This window comes from Gracilinanus agilis, chromosome 2, assembly GCF_016433145.1.
Source record: "Gracilinanus agilis isolate LMUSP501 chromosome 2, AgileGrace, whole genome shotgun sequence".
In the NCBI taxonomy this organism is placed as follows: Eukaryota; Metazoa; Chordata; class Mammalia; order Didelphimorphia; family Didelphidae; genus Gracilinanus; species Gracilinanus agilis.
In genome coordinates this window covers 446,158,532-446,184,708 of record NC_058131.1, presented here as the reverse complement: position 1 = coordinate 446,184,708, position 26,177 = coordinate 446,158,532, and the positions used below count along the sequence as shown (strand labels likewise).

The window sequence follows — 26,177 nt, the reverse complement described above, 5'->3', positions numbered from 1 at the left end:
AAGTGACTACAGTGCCCAAAACTTTTGACCCAAAGATTCCAATACTGGAGATATATATATATATACCAAAAAAATGAATAACCAAAAGAAAGGTTTCATCCATAAAGTATACCAAAGTAAAGCAGCAGTTCTTGTAGTAAAAAAGAAATAGAAACAAAGTAGAAGCCCTGCAAATGGGGAACTGCTAAACAAATTGTGGTATGTTGATGTAATGGAATAATATTGTGTTTTAAGAAATATTGACTGTAAGACAAAGCAGCATGGGAAAACATGAATGGATGCAATGTGAAGTAGTCAGAAACAAGAAAATAGAAAATAGGTTACACTTTACAGAAAACTGGAAATAAGTGACCACAATAACAAATCAAAGCTAAATGATGTGAAATGATAATGACCAAACTTTGTAGAGATGGGAAACCATGTATCCTCCTACATATAATGTCAGATTTTTGTATATGGTTCATTTTGCTGAACTGTCCTTTTCTTTTTTAAAAATACTTTTAAAAGTTCATTGTTATAAAAGAGCTGGTTTGGGGCAGCTAGGTGGCTCAGTGGATAGAGAACCAGGCCTAGAGAAATTAGGTTCTGGTTGTTTAAACTGGCCTCAGACACATTCTAATTGTATGACCCTGGGCAAGTGACTTTAACTCCAGCTGTCTAGCTCTTACCACTCGTCTGCCTAATAACCAATTCTAAGACAGAAGGTAAGGGTATAAAAAAATTAAAATAAAATAAAAGAGCTGGCTTTCTGAAGAGAGGAGGGATATACAGTGAAGTGCGTGTGATGTAAAAAATAAACAACAAATTTGAAAAAAACAAGAGTTCTTTCCTATCTTTCTCAACTAATTTCACATAAGCCCTACCTATGTTACATACAAACTACCCTACTAGCTGTTCCCCATACATCATATTCCATTTCCTGTCTTCATGACTGTAAAAGTTGCATCTTATATTTCAATACAAGAGGTCTTTTCCACAGTAGTTCTTCCTAATCTCCCCAAGTATAGTTCATTTCTGCCTACTGAATGTAAGCAACTTACAAGAGTAGGAAGACCTTTTTTTGTCTTTATCTCCTCAGAGCTTGACACAAATAGGTTTTTAATAACAGCTTACTGACAGAAGAAGGTAGAGAATTGGGAACTCAAAAGTATAAGAAAAAAAGAATGGGGGCAGTTGGGTATCTCAGTGGATTGAGAGCCAGGCTTAGAGACAGGAGGTCCTAGGTTCAAATCTGCCCTCAGACACTTCCCAGCTGTGTGACCCTGGGCAAGTCACTTGACCCCCATTGCCTACCCTTACCATTCTTCTGCCTTGGAGCCAATACACAGTATTGATTCCAGGACGGAAGGTAAGAGTTTAAAAAAAAAATGTTGCAAAATTTTTTACATAAAAATAAAATATTATCTAAAAAAATTATTGCTTATTGAATACCTTAATGATTATCATTCTCCTTTGAATAATTCTGAATGAGTTTATTAATCATTTAATATGTGTCAGGCATTAGGAATATAAAGACTTAAAAAAAAAAAAAAAGGTGATAGGCCCTGGTATCAAGGAATTTACATTCTAACAGGGGATCACAACATAGGAAGGGAAGAAATGACCAGGAAAGGGAGTTTTGTTCCGGGATGGTGGAGAAAAAGTGATAGATAGGAGCATATTAGCAAGCAGAAGGTAAGATAGCCAAGATGGATGGCTGGATGAGACAGGGAGCTGAAAGTCTGGTGCCTAGAGCCAGTCATCATCCATGTTTCTGTGAAGAAAATGTCAACTTATTGTTCTACGGAAACAAACAGAATCCCAAATCATTAGCTACCTTGGCCAAAACTTCCTTAACAACCTCCTTTACCTCATATTTATCTGTCAGTCACAGTCCTCTGATAATTGTTTGACCCCATATCGGATGTGTACTACTCCTGAAATGTTCTCCTTCTCTAATATATATCTAATTTAGTTGAAATATATTCAATATACCTTGTTTTCACCCTTCCCCTCACCTTCTGAAAATTTAAACCCCTTAAGGACAACTTTCAATTTTCGTCTTTCTATCGTCAGTGCCTAGCACAGTACCTGATACGTGGTAATAAATGCTTGTTGGTTGAACTGATTGATGCCGAGTTCCAGCTTCCATACTTCCATCCTCCATAGCGTCTCTATTCAAGCCCAGTTTAGGGGATGCCGGGCACCCTTCGTTTCCCCAGGCCTCCCTTCAATGGACAGAGGGACGAGAAGAACGGACACTGACCTGGACAGGCGAGTGAACGCCACAGCCTCCGAAGTCGCCCCGCTCCACCAGAGAAGAAGAGACACTTGGAGAGAGGAACGGGCGGATACGGGACAATGAGCGCCCGAATTCCTAACAGCAAATATGGGAACGAGACCTCAGCCCCTCCGACTAGAACCCACACAGTTTGGACCAGCTGGAACACCAGCAACCACCAAGGAACCTTCCGGCTAACGAAGAAACGTCATCACTCCCTGTAACCCCCCCCCTTCCGGCAAATGATTTACTTCCGCTGCCGGGGCAATACCACCTCTCCCTTCCTTCTCGGTCTTCTGGGTAGAGTCAAGGAGGGGATCTGTATTGTTTACCTTCCGTGGAGGGATCTGGATTGTTTCCCAGGCTCTAAAAGTTACAGCGGTTCTTTTCTCAATAAATAAGAGGCCAGTAAGGAATTCACTGGACTTCAGAAGGCGAAAAAGGCGCTCTTTAAACCTCCTTTGAGAAAAAAAAAAGAAAGGACAGGTTAAGGTACCCCGGAGCTAACACATTGGCGCCGGCAATGGATGAGGTCTCGGGGGCGGAGACACTGGGGCCTCGGGGAACCCTCGTTTACTAGTTGCGGGGGCGGGGTTCCGGGGGGGAGGGGAGGAGAGGGGCAGGGTTTGAAATCCTCCAGACCCCCGCCTTTTCCCGCCACTCCTTCTCGAGCACTTCCATCTTCTATACTGCAGTTTCTTCAGTTTGCTTGGAGAACCGGCAGAGGTTTCCTGAGATGGATCTAGCCTCGGCGCAGCATGCGGTGCTGGAACTCCTAGGAGCTGTGTCTACCACGGACCTTGCTGCGCTTCTAGACTGGATGCGAACTACGCGTAAGCGAACCCATTTGGGCAGTTGGGACCAGGGCCTATTAGCGTCCTGCCCCCTAGAAGACACCCAAATGAAGTGCGCCCGTTGGCTGGCCTGGTGAGGCACCTCCTCCTTCCTAAAGGGGAGATAGGCTGGACTGGCTGGGGCCGGTTAATAGCTGTAGGCCTGAGCTCAACCTCGGGGGAAAAATATTCTGGATGCAGTTTATAGTTTTTCACACTTATTTTAGATGAGCCCCAAGAACTCCTTGTGTCCTCACTTTCTTTTTGTCTGTACGTGTTCAGTTTTGCAAACACTTTATGCAATCTACCTCTATGCAATTGGATGGTTACAATCAGTATAAAGAAAAGAAGCATAAGTGCTGAGGACCAGAGGTACTGGCAAAGTGTTAGTCTGAAGGGGAAAAAAAATTGAAGGCAAGGTAGAAGAGATTAATTTTACCAATAGAGTTTAAGGAAGGATTGTGTAAAAGTGAGTCCCGTAGTTGGACCATGAGTTGCAGGGGAGAGGAAAACTTCCCTTTCTGGGAGATTCTACGCCAAAGATTCAGGCAGGAAAGTTTTGGAAGAGCCAAAAATAGAATGACCATTAATCTAATTTAATGTAGAAGATAGGATAGTATGCAAGTAAAACTCAAAAAGTTCCCTGAGATAGGATTGGAAAGTTTGGTTGGAATTACTTAACATATATTAATTAATTGTATTCTCTGGAAAAACCTGCACAATAGAGTTTTCTGTTATCCTCATTTTAATATGAGGAACCTGAGAGGCAGCTAAGTGATAGAAATAGAGCACTGGGCATGGAGTCAAGAAGACATGAGTGAAAGTAGGATCTTGGACACTTAAGGGGCTTTGTGACCTTAGACAAACCACTTAATCCTGTTTGCCTCAGTTTCCTTATCTGTAAAAAGAGCTAGAGGAGGAAATGGCAAACTACTGTAGTATCTTTGCCAAAAAAAAAACACTAGAGCCACAAAGATTTGGAAAGGTTGAACAAAACCTGAGGTTAAATGACTAGCCCTGAGTCACAAAGTAATACCCAAAGTAGGATTTGAACTTTGATCTGACTGGCTTCAAGTCCAGAATTCTCTCCTCTATGCCACCTATTTCTTAGCAGTATATTTCCCTTTTCCTGCTGAATAAATAAAATAACACCTGGTTCTTAAATATAAGACCTTCTGTACTTTAATTCCAATTACCTTTTCCAGATTTAAGTCATAACATTCCTTTTCATACATAATTCTTTATCCTTTATTCTGGTCTTAACCCTCATTTATCTCTCCTAAAATGAATTCCCTCTCTTCATCCTTAACTCCAACTATTTAAGTCTTTCCCTTCCTTCCAAATGAAGGCAATATAGCAACCTCCTTCAAATTTTTCATATAATTTAGCTTAAAACTCGCCTTTGCATTTATCTGCCTTATTATCACTTGTGTATGTTTCTCCCCACATCCCTTAAATCCCTAGCCTCTAAATAATATAATATAGTACCTTGCCCCTCAGAGTTGCTAAATACTTGTTGAAGATCACTTAGAAAACAATTATATTAGTCGAAATGAAGGGAAGACACCTTAAGGGTTTCAAACTTAACCCTCTCAAGAAGAAACAAAAAAAGGAATAATATAAGGCTCAGAGGTTAATTGACTTGCCTAGAATTATAAGATACATTAACAGATAGCTAGAACTAGAGTGTTTGCAATGGAAATTGAATTATATGAAAAGAAATTTGTCATGGGATGGATGGATGGATGAATGGATAGATAGAAGAAAAAGCATTTAATAAATCTACTATTTGACATCTAAGTTGTATGTTGGTGGCCTGTATTTAGGAAGATGTGAGTTCAAAACCAGCTTTAGGCACTTACTAGCTATGTGACCCTGAGTAAGTCACTTAACACCTTTGTTACTCTATTTCTTCAATTGTAAAATGGGAATAATAATAGCACCTTACCTTCCAGAGTTATTGTGAAGATAAATTGACAATTGATAAAATGACAGTTTAGAGCACTGAATTTTAATCTAATAAGGTGAAAATTTATAGGTATAAGTATAAAGACAGACTTTATGTGCTTAATCTGCAAATCACCGTACTAACAGTTGAACGAGATAAAATTTTAGGCAAGGTAATCCCCATGTAGTTTATAGGATAGCAGAAACCAAAGAAAGTGGGTAGAAAGCTCATAAGCATGTCTTTAGAAAGAAGAAATCTTACTTTTACCCCTTTGTGGAAAAGAAGGTGAAATACCTAATGGTGAGCCATAAAGGATTGGGATACTAAAACCCATTTTGTTTCATGATCTTCCTATTATTTATCTAATCCTGCCTTTTCAAATTGGGTAATTCATAGTACTTTTTCATAGTATCTTCTTACTACATCACTACAAAAAATTCTTTCAAAAGTAACAGCAATCCCTTAGCTATATCCAATATCATCCGTTCTCACATTTTTAAATTTAGAATAGAAATTAAGTGAAAAATCAGAGTTCTGAAAGCAGAAACAATATTAACATTAATCTATAACTTGAAACACATGGCAGAGATTCAAAATAGGGCAGGCTAGGAGAAAAAATAAATTCCAAATGTCAAAATAAAATTGGCAGCAATAAAAAAATTTTTGAAAAAGCACATGACTGTAAGCAAAAGCAGTTAACTTTGAATACAGAATATAAGAATCATAGCTCTGAGGAAAACATGATAAATATAAAAGTTCCTATAAGTTTTGAAAACAGCAAAAACAGTCAGTAGAATCCATAGATAGCAAATTAAGAAATCTCAACAATCATTTAATATCTAGTATGAGCCAGCTGGTATTATCAGGCTTATTATGAAGAAAACAATGTCTTCAAAGAGTTTGCATTTCCACACTTCCCATGCTACCTAGACAGGTAGTGATAAAATGTATTATTTGATCAAAATTCTGAAATTTTATAAGTAGAAAAACTAAAAAGGATAGTAATTTCAAATAACACAATTCATTTGTAAAAATTCAGAGGTGAATAAGATTAATCCAGAAAACATAAAAGGGATACATCCCCCAAAATAATATACTATAAAGCTGAGGCTAGCCATATTCATAAAAGTTTGTTCTTCAACAAAAGAAAAGTGTTGGAGTCATTTCTACCAAAAAAAAGCAGAACAGAATATTTGATTTGCATTATTTGTTTTCCCACCTTATAATGCCTTATACTTGTGTAAGCACTTAATGCTTATTGACATGAATTTTTATTCACAACTAGAAATATCAAAAGGTAAATAAATTCAGTTTAAGCAAGGAAATAAGTTTTCAACAACTGATCTCATTCCATTCCATCTTCTCTAGCAGATTCCCTCCTCACTCATCCTTCCTCTCATTTTCAATTGTTCCCTGTCTACTGATTCCTTCCTTGCTATTTACAAATATGCTTTTGTCTCTTTCATTCTCAGAAAATCCTTAGTTGATCCATCAATCCCCCACTATCTTCCTGTTCTCTCCTTTTGTGAGTCAATAAACATTTTTAACAGCCTTCTTTGGACCTGGCAGTGTGCTAGGCCATCTACTAAGTACTACCAGTGCAAAGAAAGACAAAAAAAAATAGTTTCTGGGCTGGAGGAGCTCACAATCTAATAGGGAAGACAATATGCAAACACCTATGTATAATAATAAAAAATTTATATGGCACTTATGTGACAGGAACTATGCTAAACCCTTTACAAATATTATCTCATTTGATCCTCACAACAACCCTGGAGGATAGGTGCTATTGTCCTCATTTTACAGATGATGAAACTGAGACAGATGTGTTAAATGACTTGGCCAGGGTCAAATAACTAGTTTCTGAGGCAATGTTTTAAGTTGGACTTTCTGACTCCAGGCCTAGTGCTATATCCAGTACACTCCCTGCCTCACAACAAGCTGTAAACAAGATAAACAGGAAATAATCACAAAGAAAAAACAGGCTTTTTGTAGAAGGTGGGATTTTAGTTGAGACTTGAAGAAAACCTGGAGATGAAGAGAAAAAGCATTCCATGCAGGGGGGACAACCTGAGAAAATTACTAGGACAGAGGAGATGGAGTGTCTTATATGAGGAACAGCAACAAGCAAGCTAATGCCAATATTACTGGATCTGAGTGTGTGTGTGTGTGTGTGTGTGTGTATGTATGTATGTAAGGGAGCTTATGGGCAAAGAGAGAGCAGGTTATGAAGGACTTTGACTGTCAAAAGAGGTTTTTATCTGATTTTTATGACTTCAACTCCTTGAGAAGGCCATCTACTTCATTTCCCCTCTTTAACTTTCAGTATCTTGTATGTATCATTTATTGAAAACATATCTACTAGACAAAAACTAAAAATCTCTTAATTGCCAAATTTAATGCTCTTTTCTCAATCCTCATCTTTCTTGACCTCTTGCTTTAAAAAAAAAAAACCCAAACCTTTACATTCTCTCTTAGAATCTGTATTGATTCTAGGAGAGAAGTTCAGTAAGGGTCAGGCAGTTGGCATTAAGTGACTTGCCTAGGTGCCAAATGACTTGACACAGCTAGGAAATGAGTTCAGATTTGAACTCAGGTACTCGGGCCTGGTGTTCTACCTACTCTGTAGTTTTTGACTATGAAAATCACCTTGGACACTCTAGTTTTCATGTCTTATTCTCCTTCTCCCTGTCTGACTGTTCCTTCTTAGACTCCTTACTAGATATTCATCCAGGTCACCACAACCACCCCTGGGTGTCTCACAGGGCAATTGTTAGACCCTTTTCTCCCTTTATACTATTTCACTTGATGATCATATCAGCTTCCATAAATTTAGTTATCATCTCTATGCTGATGATTCTCAAACCTATTTACTCTCTCTGCTTACTTTTAGTCTCATATCTCCAATAGATACCTTTACTCATTATGTCCCAAACTGAACTTGTTATCTTTCCTTCCAAAATTCCCTATTACTTTTGAAGGCACCACTGGCTAAACGCCAGGCACCAAGGTTCACAACCTAGGCATTGTCTTAAATTCCTCACTTTCCTTCCCCCATACTTTTGCAACATCTCTCACATATGACTCCCATCTTTCCTCTGATATTGCCATCACCTCATCCCTGGACTATTGCAATAGGTTTCTGGTTCTTCTGCCACCCACAAGTCCTTCCCTACTTCAGTCCATCCTTCACTTAGCTGTCAGTGATGTTATAAAGTAAAGGTCTTACCATGTTACACTCCTCTTCAGATTTCAGTGGCTCCCTGTCACTTCTAGGATTAAATAGAAAAACCTCTGTCATTCAAAACCTTCATAACTGCCACTTCTACTTTTCTGGTGTTCCTATGCTTTCTACCCTACCTTTCCACCCCCTATGTATTCAGTGATCCAGTGTCACATCTTTTTCCTATTCTTCAAACAAGACACTCCCTTTCCTTACTCAGGATATTTTTAGTGGTTGTTCTTTAGCTTGGAAAGCTCTTTCTCCTTATCTCTATTTCCTGAACTCTTTGGCTTACTTCAAGCCAGCCATAGCTAAAATCTCACCTACAGGGCACTTCATGTTCTCAGACTCTCAACCAACTTGTGGTGGGGGAAGACAGAGTAGCATAAAACACTTCTCAAACTTAAAAAGTGCTCTATAAATGCCAGCTATTATTTTTGCTGACTGTATTTGGCTCATCAAACTGTATATAATGATAAGTATACATATACATATATGTATGTATGTATGTATATATATACATATATATATAGTTTGCATTTTAAACTAATTTGAACTACTTCTAAATATAATATCTGGGTAAATTATGCAGCATAATAACAAAATTGTTAGAAAGGTTATTATACCAAATAATAATAGTTCGTATTTTTATAGAGTTTACCTTACATATTTTTATTTATTTAATAAAGAATATATTTATTTTATTTGTATTTAACATATTTATTACATTATATAAATATAATTTAAATATTATATTTAATATCTTTATTTAATAAATAATGTGTTAATATAAAATAAATAAATAATGCTTGTTTAAGCCTCATAACCACCCTATGAGATTATAGTTACTAAATAGCTTCAGTGGGATTTAAACTTAACTCTTCCTAACTCCAGGATCACAACTCAAGACTGCCTTGTTTACCTCATTATTTTAGTCTATGACAATCTTTAAGGATGTACATATGACTCAAATTAGAGTTGATAATCTGATGGCATCTGTAACCTGACTAAAAGTTTGAATGCTACACTGAAGGGGAAAATAATGTTCTCTGGCTGGGAGCAGATTTACTGATTTACTGATACTCATTCCTGTTTGGGTTATATTGCTTCTCTGTTTTATCTAGAGCTCACTTTCTACTAGTTGGCAATAGGAAAACTTGTTTATTTACATATGTATCCATTTATCTCCATTTGGCTATCTGAAACAAAGAGGGGAAGAACCTATTTCATTGGCCTAGAGCAGTCATGGTGAACTTTTTAGAGATAGAGTGCCATACCCCTCCCCTCCACATGCTGGGTATGCCACACCCCACCCCACACCAAAAAGGGAGAAATCACTCTCATTGGGCTGCTGGCCAGAAGAGCTGGTGAGGAATGTCCTCAGTGAGTGTAGAGAGGGGGAGGGGAGTGGTTCAAGCACTCTGCTTCCCTCCAGCTCTACTGCTTGTGAGCCACTCACCTTACCCTGTGGGCTTCCATTGCTGGGCAGAGGGGCAGGTGATATGAAAAAATGTCATCAGACACAGTGGAGAGGGGGAAGAAAGCAGTTCTGCCTGAGTCCCTCTGCTTTTCTAGTAACAAACTCTGGGGATGGGGGGTATGGAGGGAGGGTGGCTGAGTGACCACAGAGAATGCTCTATGTGTCATCTTTGACACCCATGCCATAGGTTTGCCATCACTGGTCTAGAGAGAGAGTTTAATTTGGCAAATACTAAACTAATGTAAGTGGAAGTATGCAGGCTGAGCAATGGACCTCATGCAGAATAGCCATTAACCACTAAGATAAATATTCTGGATACCTCTTTCTCCATGCAACTAATAAAAGTAGACAGACAATAAAAGGGAATTGGGTTATTCATCCATCACTGTTGTCCTACATGGTGGAGAATTCTGGTTGAATGAGCCTGTTATATACTACTATATTTGGAAGACTGGAATAGAGTGTAACTGGCTGATGAGATGTGAATTCTTATATGTCTTTTCTTAAATATCTTCATTAAATCATTCAAACTTTTAGTTGCATATGCCAAGTAATTTTCACCTTTAAACCCAGAGAAAACATCATCTAGATTGATAGGGAGTTCTTAACCATTTATCAGTTCTACTTTTTGATTGCTCTTAAGCTCTAAAGCCTAATTCAAAGAAATCTTATCACATGTCCATAAGTTCTATTTCCTCTCTATCTAATGAGGGTCTAATTCTTACCAGAAACAAAGTAATGAAAATACCACATTCAGAGTACCTATGGTACTTTGATGTTTTAATTCAGTAAACTAAATTAGCCTAACTATGATGGGGCCAATAGAATTATGTATGTTTTATGTTTTTTGAGTAAGAGAATAAGTTAGGATTTTTTTTTTAAATTTTTTAAACCCTTAACTTCTGTGTATTGACTTATAGGTGGAAGATTGGTAAGGGTAGGCAATGGGGGTCAAGTGACTTGCCCAGGGTCACACAGCTGGGAAGTGTCTGAGGCCGGATTTGAACCTAGGACCTCCTGTCTCTAGGCCTGGCTCTCAATCCACTGAGCTACCCAGCTGCCCCATAAGTTAGGATTTTGACCAAGCATTTTAAGTGGTTTTAGACTTAACTCTTTTCTTTAATACTGCAAGTTGGAAAAACTGAAGTAAAAAAATCTAGAGGTGGCATTAATTTCAGATGAAAGATATAGGACTCTGTAACTATTAATTCAGATATGCCTGTAAATTAAAAGTAATATTTCTACTTCTTTTTTAGGAGATTTTGATGAATTCATTCACGATAATAATGACATTATATTGAAAAACATTGCAGAAGATCTTCGGAATTGCTTACCCCTAGAAACCATGCTTTCCTCGGAGCAAGTAGCCATTCAGAAAGTAAATTTTTGTTTATTTCAATTGCTACTTAAGGATTCTAGTTAAATTAAAAGCAATGGGATTGGTTAAATGAAAGTTATATGCTTAAGAGCAAAATGTGTGTGGTTCCTATTTTCATACATAGAACTGGAAGGGACCTTGAAGGTCATCTGATCCTAAACTCTTCATTTTACAGAACAGGAAGATAAGACTCAAAAAGTTTAACTGATTTGTCCAGGTATTTTAAACCCAGTTTCTCCATTCTCTTCATTTCTCTGGGTTCCTTCCCTGCTACATATAAGCATATCCAAATATCCTCCATCCTAGAATTTCCTCACTTAGATGCCCCTATCCATGCCATCTATTACCCTGTACTCTCCTTTGTCAGCCAAACTTCTTGAAAAGCCTTCTTCACCCAATGCTACCACTTCTTGTTCTCTCCCTCTCTCTACTAAATCCTGACTTCCAACTTCATCATTCAACTGAAACTGTTCTCATCAAAATTACGAGTGTTCTCTTAATCATCAGCTGTAATAACTTCTTCCCACTTGACCTTTGCAGAATATAACTACTAAGAATTGTTAAAATCCCAGGTCCTTCAGGTTTGGGATATATGATTTACAAAGCACTTTCCTCAGAATATACCTACGAGGTTGGTAACGCAAGTATTCCCATTTTACCAATGATAAAACTGACTTATAAAATTCGAGTGAATTGACCATGGTCACATAGCTAATAACTTTCAGGGCCAAGATTTAAGCTCATAATTAGCTACTGCCAGAATTTTGACATAGAAGGACAAGTAAACCACATATTGGAAATCAGGATTATATGATATGTCTCTTCAGATTTTCTCTTATAGTTGCTACATAGTGATTGGCAGGGAGCAATCATGTGTGGAAAGCTCCAGGAATGAGGGAGTTGTATTAAAAGAAGCAGATAGCAGAGAGAGGTAATCTTGTTCCAGGTAGCAGATAGTAGATGCTATGGACCAGAAATGGGAGTCAGATCCGAAGGTATAGTAGCAGCAAGACCTGTAGCTTGGTACTTGTTATTAGCCTTCAGTCATCTCTTAATATGTCAGGGGCTAAAGGACAAAACTCTTACCAGTCTGTACTGGAGGATACAAAAAGAAGCAAAAGATAAACTCCTTCCCTCAAGGAACTTACAATCTAATGGGGTGGGGGGTGAGGAGTGGGAGTAGGGAGCAACAAACAAGCAAATACGAACAAATAAGCTACATACAAGATAATTGAGAAGCAATTAAAGAGTAAAAAAGGCAATACCAATAATTATTTTTTTCATTGTTTATACTGCCTTTAATCAGGATGTAATGACCTTCCTTGTCTTTTTTAATCATATCTATTTTTACTTTGGCTTTGTCAGAGATAATAATAGCCACTCCTGCCTTCTTTTTCTCATTTGACGCCCAAAAGATTTTACTTAAGCCCTTAACCTTAAACTTGTATGTGTCTACCCGCCTCATATGTGTTTCTTGTAGACAACATATGATAGGATTTTGGTTTCTGATCCACTCTGCTATTTGCTTCCCTTTTATGAGTGAGTTCATCCCATTCACATTCAGAGTTAAAATTATCAGTTGTGCATTCACTGACATTTTTGTATCCTCCCTTAGACCCACCCCTTCTTCTTACACTATTTTCTTTTTTTTAAACCAGTGGTTTACTTTGAGCCAGTATCCCTTATCCCCTCCCTTGATTGACTTCCCTTTCTTCCCCCTCCCTTGTTATTCCCCTCTTTTTGTTTTTTAAAGGCCTAATGAATTCCCTCCCTCTTCTTCTCCCCTCCCTTTTTTGACCTCCCCACTCCCCTGCTCCCTTTGGTTTATCCCTTCTGACTTTCTCAGTAGGGTTAGATAAAGTTTTTTATCCAAATGGATAATAAAGTCACTCTTCCCTCTCCCGGTTGATTATACTGAGAGTAAGGTTTGATTATTACCTCTTAATGCTCTCTTCCTCTCCTTCTTGTGATAGTATTTATCCCCTCCCCTTCCCATGCCCTCTTTGTGTGTAATAGAATATCCTGTTTTTCTTATTTACTCAGATTTTTCTTGGTGTTCCCTACTGTTCCCCCCTCTTTCCCACCCCCCCCATGTCATCTTAGACCATTCAGTATCCTGTCCTCTCCCTATGAATTATTCTTCTGGTTACTATAATAGTGAATATTATAATAGTGAATAGAGTTCACTACAGAGAATTATACATAGCATTTCTCCACCTAGTAATACAGATAATTAGATCTTTTTTAAGCCCTTAAAGAGTCAATTTAAAAAAAAAATTATGAGCTTTCTTTCTTTTCCCTCTGTTTCTTATTTACCTTTTCATGTTTCTCTTGGTTTTTGTGGTTGGGTATCAAACTTTCCATTTAGTCCTGGTCTCTTTTGTGCAAAAACTTGGAAATCTTCAATTTTGTTGAATGCCCATACTTTCCCCTGGAAGTATATAGTCAGTTTCGATGGGTAGTTGATCCGTGGCTGAAGGCCCAGCTCTCTTGCCTTTCTGAATATTGTGTTCCAAGCCTTGCGGTCTTTTAGCGTGGAGGCTGCCAGATCCTGTGTGATTCTTATTGGTGCTCCTTGATATTTGAATTGTCTCTTTCTGGCTTCTTGTAAGATTTTTTCTTTTACTTGAAAGCTCTTTAATTTGGCAATTATATTTCTGGATGTTGTCTTATCTGGATCGAGTGAAGAGGATGTTCTATGGATCCTTTCAATGTCTATATTGCCCTCATGTTGTAGAACTTCAGGGCAATTTTGCTGAATAATTTCTTTAAGTATGGAGTCCAGGTTTCTATTAATTTCTGCCTTTTCTGGAAGACCAATGATTCTCAAATTGTCTCTTCTAGACTGGTTTTCTTGGTCTGTCACTCTCTCATTGAGATATTTCATGTTTCCTTCTATTTTATCAGTCTTTTGACTTTGTTTTATTTGTTCTTGTTGTCTTGAGAGATCATTGGTTTCTGATTGTTCGATTCTAGCCTTTAAGGACTGTTTTTCAGCTATAATCTTTTGGTTTTCGGCTATAATCTTTTGGTTTTCCTTTTGAGTCTGGTCTTTTCTGGTCTTCAGTTGACTTGCCTCACTTTCCAATTGCGAAATTCTGCCTTTTAAACTGTTATTTTCTTGCCAGATTTCTTCCATCTTCCTCAACATCTCATGTTTGCACTCTTCAATATCTTGTGACCAGCTTTCATTTTTTGGGGGGGAAGGTTTGGTTATTTGTTTGTCCTCCTCTGTGGTCCGGATTTTCTCTGTGTAAAAGTTGTCAAGTGTTCCAGCATTTTTCTTACTAATCTTTTTCTTCTGTGTTGCCATTGTTAGCCCCATCCCTTTTCAGCTTTGTCTTCACAGTCAGGGTCTGCCTGCCCCCTCTAAGCTCCCGATGGCTCCGGTCTTCTTGTCCTGGGGTCAGGCCTCCCGGTAGTCCCTGGTCTGCCCCTCTGCCCGAGGCTCCTTCAGCAGTCTCGGGGGCTGCTTCCACAGCTGGGCTCCCGTCTGCACCGGGTCCTCACTCGATGTCCTATCCTGCCCTGGAGATCTCAATTCACTCCCAGGGCCCTGCCTTCACCTGCACATAGGCTCCGGAAAGTCCCTGCTTTAGGGCTTTTCATTCACACCCGGGGCAGCACTTTCACCCACACAAGATGCTGGGGAAATTCCCTGCTTTAGAGATTTACACCGGGGCAGCGCTGCAGAGGAAAGTCCATGCGTTCCCCCCAGCCTCTTGGGGTCCCATATCTGGCAGCTCACAGGTACAAGCCCTGGGGCTGCTAGTGGTTTACTGGTTGCCCCAATCCTGCTTTCACTCTTGTGCATTGGCCTTGGCACTGTGCAATGTGTGTGTGTGTGGGGTGGAGTAGCTTCTTCCTCTCGGGTTTTAGTGAGAGCTGTTTCACCTCTTTATAGCGTGAAAATGCCCCGATTCTGCGTACCTTCAATGCTGCACCCCGTTATGGTGTTCCTTTGATCGTTTGGGTTCGTTTTTATGTCCCCTTGAGGAGTTTTGTGTGCATCGGTTAGGAGAGATCGAGCAGCTGCTCCTTACTCTGCCGCCATCTTCAATACCAATAATTATTTTGTGCATTTTCTCAATATTCATTCAGATTGGCCTTTGAAGGGAGCAAACTAGTGGATAATTTTTTAAAGCAGCATGAAAGCATTTAGCACTAATTTTAGTATTAAATTTATATCCTTTAAATAGTCTTTAATCATAATATATACTCTTGTATGAGTTGAGAAAAGTACTTTTCTACTGTATCAGTTACCCAGTATTGATAAGGAACAGATGATTATAGACTCTATAATACTATTTTGTGAAAGGGAATTTCTTTATCTTAATCAAGTACCTTGGAGTGCCCCACCCTTTTTACTCAATCAGGAACTTGTGAATCCTTTTGATAAGAATTCACACCCTTTTAACCTCAGTCAGTTAGGAACTTATGAATCTTTTTGTTAAGAGTTCACACCCTCAGAGGACAAGAGGTGGATTCTACATTGGATTGACATGGAAAATTTGATTCAAGCTTTTTTAAGGGAAAGAAAGAAAAATAAAATTGCAATTCATTGGCCCTGGGAAGACCCAAGATTGAACTCCAACAATGAGCAAGACTATGCAAGGCTAGAGAGGCATTACTAACAGCAATAAGAGTTCGTTCTGATAGGCCTCATAGATGGACAAAATTCAAAAACCTTAAACAAATGTAGGATGAAAACCCCTCCTAATTTATGGATAGATTTATTGAGCTGGGAATTAGATATATAGACTTGGATCTTTCCAGAGAAAGGGATGTCAGGCAGATAAGAAGAGAGTTTGTAGAAAACTGTTATAAAATGGTCAAAGATTATTTTAAGACCAACTGCCCAAACTGAGCTAATATGGATCTAGAAGAATTAAGGAGAGTAGAAGTTTATGTCTTTAATGGCCATGAAAAAAAAGATGAAGACAATAGTGACTTTTTAGAAGCATTAAGGAAAGAAATAAAAATTTTAAAGGAGGAAATTAGAAAAGAAAATGCAAATCAAACAGTGGCCATAGCCCCTTCGCAAGAATCCACAAATCAAACACTAATATGTCACTTATGTGGAAAAAGGGATCATGTAATGTTAAGTTGTAGAAAGTAGAATCAAGTATTCAATAATATAAATTTTAGAAATAATAGAAACAATTATAGAAATAATAATCCAAATGAGGCAAATCATAACCCACAATAAAACACCCAAAATGGGTTTTGTCTATACTCAGGACAGAAATCCCCCTCAGGGGGTACCCCAGAGACGTCACCAAAAAAATCTAAATGAATGATGGTACTCAGGAGGGGAAGGAACCTCAAAGAGTCTGGAGGTGAATTTTAACTCTTTTCAGACTCCATTTCATTATTGATGATTATCCATTTCAGTCTATTCCCCTCCCACAAATGAAGAAGCTCCTGTAATGCAATTTTAAAAATATTTGTACTCCTTCTATGATTGGACCGGAGATAATGCCATCATAAAAGTCCATAGACAGGTGGGACACTGTTTTGGCTGACACATTGTCATGGAATGTGAACTTTGAATTTTTTATTTTTTTTTTAATTTTATTAACGGTTTTTTATTTGTAATAGGATATTTGATTTTATTAGCCCTGATATCAATGCATACCAAAAGCTTTAGACTATAGAAACCTGCCATTAATTATTGGACCTTGACTAATAATTGTATCTGATTTCAGAAGAAGGGATCACAAAAGAACCATTGTACTTTGCCAAAAAACACAAGGTCAAGGAGACCAACAGTCCTTGTGGGATTGATAAGATCTGTGTCAAGACAAAGGACTTGTTTTTGAGGTTCTAGGAAGCTGCTGTTTAACCACAAAATTAGATGGTGGATTCCCCCACCAGATTTTCTGACAAGTACCTAAGTTTGGCTGCAATTTTGGCTCCCCTATCCCTAAGATTGAAGATAAAATCAGACCAGGGAATAACATACTTCCCTTTTACTTCAAAATCTTGTCCCTTCTTCCTCTCTTATAGTATGGCAATTTTCTGTATTCCTGGCTACTAATGAGTAAGTGTTATATTTTTACAATTGTCCTACAGGCTTGTGGGACATAAATCACTTTAATTGGACCCTAATACAAGGACCTGTTATGGGTTTATTCTTGCTTAATCAGAAATTTTATGTACCTAGATTTTGATATATTTTTTCTCCCCAAAATTTAATTTTTCTCATCTATTTGGATTTTTTTATGTTTTGTTTTTTCCTTGGACAATTGATTCATATACCCCATAACTCAAACATGTATCCTGAGTTGATCCGGGTGTTGGTCAACACCCTCCTTGGGGGATTGTATAATTTTTGTAAAATCCAAGATTTAAAAAATTTTGGGAGAAATTTCAGGAAAAGAAGTTTGCTAACTCCTTGAATCAAGAAAGTGAACTATTTGGAGAAAGTACCATAACGAAGCCTGTAGAAACCACACACTGCATCAAAGATCCAGAATGAACTTTGGATATAATTAATTGAATTGAAGGGGGTTGAACACATTTATTTTGAATGTAAACTCTTATGCCAAAGGGTATTGTCCCCCAATTGGCTTTTTGTCAGTGTGCCTACCAATCATTGGTTTTGTTCTTTCTCTCTTTTATTTCCCTATTCTCCAACTATTGTAACTTCTTAGAAGGTGCAATATCGTATGCACCTCTGGCTAGAAAATCTTTAGAGATATAAACTAGTTAAGCGAAATGATTCATTGGGTAGACTAGGCATGTAAATTGGGGAGATTTCAACATACTCATCTCCCAATAGAATCACAGGGGAGATTGTCAATGGAAATTTCTTTATATTAATCAAGTACTTCAGAGTATCCCTCCTTTTAAACTCCATCAGTCAGGAACTTGTGAATCCTTTCGATAAGAGTTCATATCCTCAGAGGACAGAGGTAGATCCCATAAACACTGCTCAGGCAGTGGTAGGCAATTTCGAAGGCTGTAATTGGTTCCTGTGAAGTGGGAGAGAGACAAGAAGTGATGTGGAAAAAGGACTAAAAGATGAGACCAAAAAAATTTCATTCATTCCTTGGCTCTTCAAGGAGGAGACTCTCCTGGGTAAGGAGGATTCTGCATGATTCTGCACTGGAGACTTTCTGGGTGGATGACTGGAACTGAAGGAAGAGGCTTACACTGGTGAAACCCATATTCAAGAAATTAACGGACTTCCATGTGGAGATTGGGACCTGAAGGAGCTTTTGTTGGAGTTGAGCTGAATTTCTTTGGATTAGCAATTACAGAGTATTTAACTAGGAAGTATTTTCTACTTCCCTCTTACATGTATCTCTTTTGCTGTATTTATATTATATTAAATTATTAAGAGCTACTAATAGATTTTTTTCTTAAGAAATTAATTATTTTTATAAACAGCGCCCACAATCTCACTTTTATAATTTTCATATTGAGTCAAAAACCTAATTTTAAATCTTACAATTTTAATAATAGGTGAATTTTCCTTTTAAGGAAAGTAAAGAAGGAAACAAGTATTTATTAATCTCATTATTATATGCCAGGTACTGTACTAAGCACTTTACACTTATTATCTCATTTAGCCCTTGTAATAATCCTGAGAGACAGGAGCTATTATTGTCCCCATTTTAAAGATGAAGAAACTGAGACAAATAGAAGTTAAGAGATTTATCCAGGGTCACACAACAAGTAAGTTAAGTTGGATTTGAACCCTGACTCCAGACCCAGCACTTTATCCACTGTGTCACCTAGCTGCCCCAATACTTTTAAATATTACTAAATTTGCTAGATTTTTGTTATACATCAAAGTAAAAAGTTGCAAGGCAGAAGCAGTTAGGTGGCTTAGTGGATAGAGAGCCAGGCCTGGGGATGGGAGGTCTTATGTTCAAATCTGGCCTCAGATACTTCCTAGCCAGGTACTCTGGGCAAGTCATTTAACCCCAGCTGCCTACTTCTTACTCCTCTTCTGCCTTGTAACTGATACTTATTATTGATTCTAAGACAGAAGTTGTTTTTTTTTTAAGTTGCTTGGTAATTTAATTTAGAAAGAAAATGGTCAGAGAAAATAGCTATAAACATAAATAAGTTGATCTCATTTTTCAAAAAATAGATTTCTTTGTTTTGCAATTAAAATATAAATATATCTTTGTGCTTTTTTTTTAATCACTTCAGATAAAGCAGCAATCAGAGCCCATAATTCACATTGATGCTTTCCTTTATGATGATGACTTTATTGATTCATTGTGCGAGAAAGGAAGAATGAGTAGAAACTATTGCATGGTGTGCGGGTCACACCAGACTGCACCTTTAGGTAGGTAGACACTGAAATACATAAACTGTATTGCTGTGATGCATACTCATTTTTCTGTGTGTGTGTGTGTGTGTGTGTGTGTGTGTGTGTGTGTGTGCAGCTGGTCCATTTTACTTTTTTTTTTTTTTAAAGAAATAACTGCATTTTTCAGCATAAAGCTTCTGTTTTCAAGCATTGCTTAAGTTGAATTTAAAACGGAGAGAGGAGAACACAATGAGAGCAACATAAATATTCCAAAAGTAAAAGGTCAGGGTTATAACCAAAAATAAGCTGATCAGCAAAATGGAGTATAATTCAGTAAGGGAGAAAATGGGTTTTTAACAAAATAAAAGACTTCGAAGTACTCCTGGTGAAAAACTAGAACTGCGAAGAAAATTTGACAAACAAAGGAGTTAAGAGAAGCATTAAAGATAAATGGGGGGGCAGCTGGGTAGCTCAGTGGATTGAGAGCCAGGCCTAGAGACAGGAGGTCCTAGGTTCAAATCCGGCCTCAGACCACTTACCAGCTGTGTGACCCTGGGCAAGTCACTTGACCCCCATTGCCTACCCTTACCAATCTTCTACCTATAAGTCAATACACAGAAGTTAAGGGTTTAAAAAAAAAATTAAAAAAAAAAGATAAACATAAGCAAGCAATAGTAAGGGACTCAATAAGATTAAACTTTTCATATTATTATAGAGGTGTTGATATATTTTGGAAGTACTAGACCTGAGATAAAGAAGACTTGAGTTCATATTCAGACCTGAAGTTAAGAAAATATGATTTCCAATCTGGCCTCAAACATATACTAACTATGTGATCATGGGCAAGTCATGTAACTCTTGTTTGCCTCATCCTCATCTGTAAAGTTGTGATGATAATAGCACCTCTCTCCTAGGATTATTTACGAATGAAATGAGATAATTGTAGAGCTTAATAGAATACTTGGCACTATGCAAGGGTTAGTTATTCTATCACTTATTGTTATACATTTGCTCAGGGCTCATGATTGGTCACAAAGGGAGGGAGAGACAGTGTTGTGTTTTGATGATCTCAAAAGAAGAATGAAAATGATAGAAAAGAGGAATATCCTGGGAGAGAGGGAAAGAGAGAAGATTGCTAGAAATTATCTCACATACATGTGTTGTATAAAAAGTTCAGACATTACCACTCTTCTGCCTTGGAACCAAGACACAGTATTGACTCTGAGACAGAAGGTAAGGGTTTAAAAATAAAAGTTCATAATCAAGGAGGAGGTCATTCATGGGAGTAAATGACACTTGAACCTCACTCTCATCTGAACTAGTGAAAAGAGGAAAGCATATACATGTACACAATTGGGTAAAGAAAAATATCTTTACCAGCAAGAAAATATGACAAAACGTGGTTAAGGGATAGGAGAAAAGTAAGAGAGGATAGATTAAAGAAGGCATTAGGCAGAAGCAATAGAGTGGAGGCAGGGGAAAAAAAGAAGGAAAAGAATAAGAGAATAGGGTAGAGGAATATGCATAATAACAGCTGTGAATGTGATGAACTCGCCCATAAAATGGAAGAGGATAGCAGGATTTATTAGAAATCAGAATCCAACCATATATTGTTTATAAGAAATAGACAAAACAGGAAATAGAAAACTTGAATAACATAAGTGAAATCCCAAAGTAAAAAAAAACCAGAACAAGATGCATTTACAAATAAACTTTATCAAACATTTATTCTACATAAAATGTTGAAAAAATGTGAAAAATGATTTCTCCCAAATTCCTGTTATGACACAAATATGGTCGTGATTCCTCAACCAATTACAGTCAAAGCAGAAAGAAAATTTAAAAAAAATCCCTAATATATATTGATGCAAAATTCTTATTTTTTAATTAAATTTTCTTTTTTATTTTATTACAGTGACAAATTTACACGTTTTCCAAAGTTACGTGATTTGTTTTGTCTCCCTCCCTCTTCCTAGAGTTCACAAGTAATTCCACTGAGTTATACAAGTATTTTTACTCAAAACTTATTTCCATAATTTCCATTTTTATAAGAGAGTAATCTTATAAGGCCAAAACCCCAAATCATATACCCAAATAAACGAGATAAAGCATACATTTTCTTCTTTATTTTCTACTCCAACAGTTCTTTCTCTAGATGTGGATAGCATTCCTTTTCATAAGTCCCTGAGAATTGTCCTGGATCATTGTTTTGTTGTTAGTAGCAAAGTCTACATTTGATCATCCCACGGTGTTTCAGTTACTGTTTATAATGTTCTCCTGGTTCTGCTCATTTCACACTGAATCAGTCATGTAGGCTTTTCCAGTTCTTAAAGAAATAATCCCATTTATCATTCCTTAATAGCATAATAATAATCGATCGCCATCATATTCTACAATTTGTTCAGCCATTCCGCAGTCGAGGGACATCTCTTAATTTTCCAATTTTTTGACACCACAAAAAGCACAGCTAAAAATATATTTGTATAAACAGATCCTTTCTCATTTTTTTTTATCTCTTTGGGATACAAACCTAGTAGTGGTATTGCTGGATCAAAGGGCATACATTTTTTTAAAGCCCTTTGGGCATAATACGAAATTGTCTTCTAGAATTGTTGTATCAATTCACAACTCCACCAACAATGCATTAGTGTACCTATTTTGCAACATCCCCTCCAATATATATTATTTTCCTTTACTAGCATATTGGCCCATCTATTAGATGTAAGGTAGAACCTCAGAGTTGTTTTTGCATTTCTCTAAGAGGGATTTAGAACATTTTAAAATATGATTATTGATAGCTTTGATCTCTTCCTCTGAAAACTGCCTAGTCATATCATTTGACATTTTTCAGTTGGGGAATGGCTTGGTTTCTTATAAATTTGACTTCGTTCTTTATATGTTTGAGAAATTAGACCTTTATCAGAGAAATTTGTTATAAAAACTTTTTTTCCAGTTCGTTGCTTCCCTTCTAATACTTGGTTGCATTAGTTTTCTTTTATATAAAACCTTTTAAATTTAATATAATCAATAATTTATTTTACATCTTGTAATGTTCTCTTTCTCTTGCTTGGTCTTAAACTCTTCTCCATAAATCTTAAAGGCAAACTATTCTATTTCACCTAATCTGTTTATATCACTCTTTATGTTTAAGTCTCTTACCTATTTTGAACTTATCTTGGTATCAATTAGGAGATGCTGGTCCAAACCTAATTTTTCCCATACTGTTTTCCAATTTTCCCAGCAGTTTTTGTTAAATAGTGAGTTCTTATCCCAAAAGCTGGGGATCTTTGGGTTTATCAAACACAAATTGCTGAGTTCATTTACCCCTAGTCTATTCCATTGATCTTCCCTTCTATCTCTTAATAGCAGATTGTTTTGATGATCATTGCTTTATAGTACAGTTTAAGATCTAGTACTGCTAGGCTGCTCCACATTTTTTTTTTTCATTAGTTTTCTTGATATTCTTGATCTTTTATTCTTCCAAGTGAATTTTGTTCTTATTTTTTCTAATTTCTTTTTCTGAGATGGGATTATTTAAGTATTCTATTTCCTCTTTTGTTAGAAGCAGAAAAAAAGAGTCATTCCCCAACTGAGAAATATTCACAGGATATGAAGTTAGTTTTCAGAGGAAGAAACATAAGGTATCAATAAACATATGAAAAAATGCTCTAACTCATGATAATCAGAGAAATACAAAGTAACATAGTTGAAGTACTACTACCTTATACCATCCATTTGGCAAAGCTGACCAAAAAGAAAATGACAAATGCTTCAGGAACAATGAGAAAATAAGGGCATTAAATCACTTGGTAGAACTGTGGACCAGTATGACTATTCGGGATGGCAATTTAGAAGTCTGCCCGGAAAGCTGTTAAATCATGCATACTCTTTTACTCTGTAGTACTATTTGGTTTATACCTCAAAAAGATCCAAATGGAGAAAAAATGTACATAGGCACTTTTTGTGGTGAAGAAGAGTGATGGTGATATGGAAGGATAATCAACTTTGAAAGACTTAGAGCTCTGAGTGATACAGTAACTAACCACAATTCCAAAGGACTCATAATGAAATTTACTATTTCCAGATTGAGAGCTAATGGACTTAGAATGTAAATTATGTAGACTAAAGCCTATTTTCTCTTTTTCCTTTTTTTGGGGGTGGGGCACATATCTAAATAGATAATTTGTTTTTCTGACTGCATATATTTATAGCATTTTGTTTTTCTTGCTATCTCTGTCTGGCAGAAAAGGGATTAAGGGAAGAGGAAGGCACAAAATTCAGAACTGAAAATAAAATGTGTGGTTTTTTTTAAAGAAAAGAAACATTGCTTTTGAAATTAAATTCTTTTATTTCAGTAAAATTAAGCATACAAAGTGGTTATATATTAAGTACTAATATAGTAAACCTATGATTCTTACATAATAAGCAGAATTACATAAGACTTCAGTTTTGTTCAGCTCAATGAATGTACCTGAATCATTGATTTATATTGATTTCACAAGAGATATTTGCAGATTTCTTTAATTTTTATAGGAGAATTATCCTTAAAAAAATCTGTTTAAATCTATTTTTTTATTACAAATTAAATTTAAATTGACATTAGAATTTCAGAGATAACTATCACCAAATTTTCTGATTTATCTTCATGTGGTATCTCTTCCATTTTGGACAGATATGTTTAATTCTTTGTATTTGTATCCTCAGTGGTTAGTACATAATTGAAGTTTAATACATATTTGTTGAATGATTGATTGGTAGTTCCCAAAATGAAACATTATTAATATTTTTTGTCAAATTATGTCAAATTATATCTGTATACAAGAACTTTTATATGTCAGGTAACTGCTTTTTATATGTCTAATAATCTTTTTGAACATATACAATTACTGCCACCTTAATTTTTCTGTTTCCTAAATTGATATTTTTGTATTGAGAATTCTTAAAGAAGGACAAACCTTAATTGCTTTTTAGTATCACATATTCTATTAGGGGAAATTATGTCAAAATAAATCTGTGATTAAGAGAACCCGAAGCACAAAAGTTCAAGCACAATCTATTGGAAAGACTAGCAATTACCAATAATAAAGGCCAGAGGCCCCTTATTAATTACATTAAGATATATTAGTGCCAACAAACTTAAGTTTGTAATTGGCCCATAATTACACTGACTTGCAAAAGAGGTCTTTCAGAGGGGAAATACAGAGTTAGTCAACATCCTTTGGAACATTCTTTGGAAAATCCCCAACCCCAAACTCCCCTGTACCAGAGATACCCTGTGTTAGGAAAAATATCTCAAAACCAGGTCAAATCATCCTCCATTTATCTTTATCTCCCTTAAGTGTCACGGTTGCTAGAAATTGCATATAGTCACATATCAAAGATTATACTACCGAGGCCTATACAGAATAGTTCTGAATATAAACCATTAGAAATCAGTTTAAATGGTTTCTGCTGTGATTAATAAAACTCTTAACTATCAATCATTAATCTATTTCACATGTTAAGTATGATATATTAAGCTATTCTTTGCCTTGAACAACTCAGTGGAAACAAGATTTATGAAAATTCTTGGTACTAGGATTAGAAAATGAATTGATATTTTCCATATTTGAAAAATGCCATTGATTTTGACTAATTTGAATATTCTCAGTGCTCACTTACATGATAGAATCATAGATTTAGAGCTGGAAGAAAATTGAGAGGTCATTTAGTTCAGCCCCTTTATTTTAAAGAAAGGGAAACTGAGGCCCAGAGAATTTAAGGGTGAGAGGGGCAAGATTTTGAATCCACTTTCAAGGCCTGCATCCTGAATTCTGATTCAACATGTCTGTGCCTTTCCATTATACTGTTTTGAAAAAACCCAAAAATATTTTCTTCCCCCAAAACTTGAGTAGGAATTAGAACACTTTAGAATGGTAAACCAAAACACAGATAAATGTCTTATTAGCATTCCAGTATTTAGAGTCATAGAAGATAAAAATGGATATCATTCAGAAAATATATGTATTTGGAGAGGATTGGGATAATCGAAGGTACTCACTTGACATTTTTCCTTGAGAAGTATAATTGTTATAATAAGAGCTAATATTTACACAGTACATTATATACCAAGCACTATGCTAAGTGCTTTATAATTATTCGATCCTCAAAACAGTCCTGGAAAGTAAGTGCTATTATTATTATTTCCTTTTTGCACTTGAGGAAACAAATTAAGTGACTTGCTCAGGGTTACATAGCTAAAAAGTGTGTCTGCCTGGATTTGAACTGAGGTTATCCTGACTCCAGACCCAGTGCTTTAGTCACTATGCCAACTGACTCTTGGAAAAAGTACTAGGTTTGAGTTCAAAAGAAACCTGAATTTTTAACTCCAATCCTTACTAGTTGCATGACTAGGCAATTTCTAAGTCCCAATTCCCTCATCTGTAAAATGAGAATAATAATAATCCCTCACAAGATTGTACTAAGGAATAAGTGAAATAATATATTTAATGTACTTCATAAGCCTTTGAGTACCATAGAAATGTCAGCTATTTTTTTTTTTTTTTTAGCTCTTCTGTCTTAGAATCAGTACTGTGTATTGGTTCTAAGTGGTATAAGAGTAATTAAAGGGCAGGCAGTGGGGGGGGGGGGGAGTTAGTGACTTGTTTAGGGTCATACAGCTAAGAAGTGTCTGAGGCCAAATTTGGTCCTCTCAAACTACTGAGCCTCTTAACTGCCCCCGGTTGCTATTATTAATTTTCTTTCTTCAACAGAAGTTCAAGAATGAAAGTGAAGTTAACCTGATTT

General features: G+C 36.6%; 1 protein-coding gene across 1 annotated transcript in view; it reads left to right on the top strand.

The window, feature by feature from the left end:
- The first annotated feature begins 2,531 nt into the window (after nt 1-2,531).
- LOC123237682 overlaps nt 2,532-26,177 on the top strand; it is a 41,277-nt gene continuing 17,631 nt past the window's right edge. The window contains exons 1-4 of the mRNA XM_044664756.1: nt 2,532-2,752; nt 2,956-3,093; nt 11,001-11,122; nt 19,289-19,427. Of these exons, the coding sequence (XP_044520691.1) occupies nt 2,997-3,093; nt 11,001-11,122; nt 19,289-19,427 (358 nt within the window). The 5' untranslated portion in view covers nt 2,532-2,752; nt 2,956-2,996. The remainder of the gene's footprint in view (nt 2,753-2,955; nt 3,094-11,000; nt 11,123-19,288; nt 19,428-26,177) is intronic.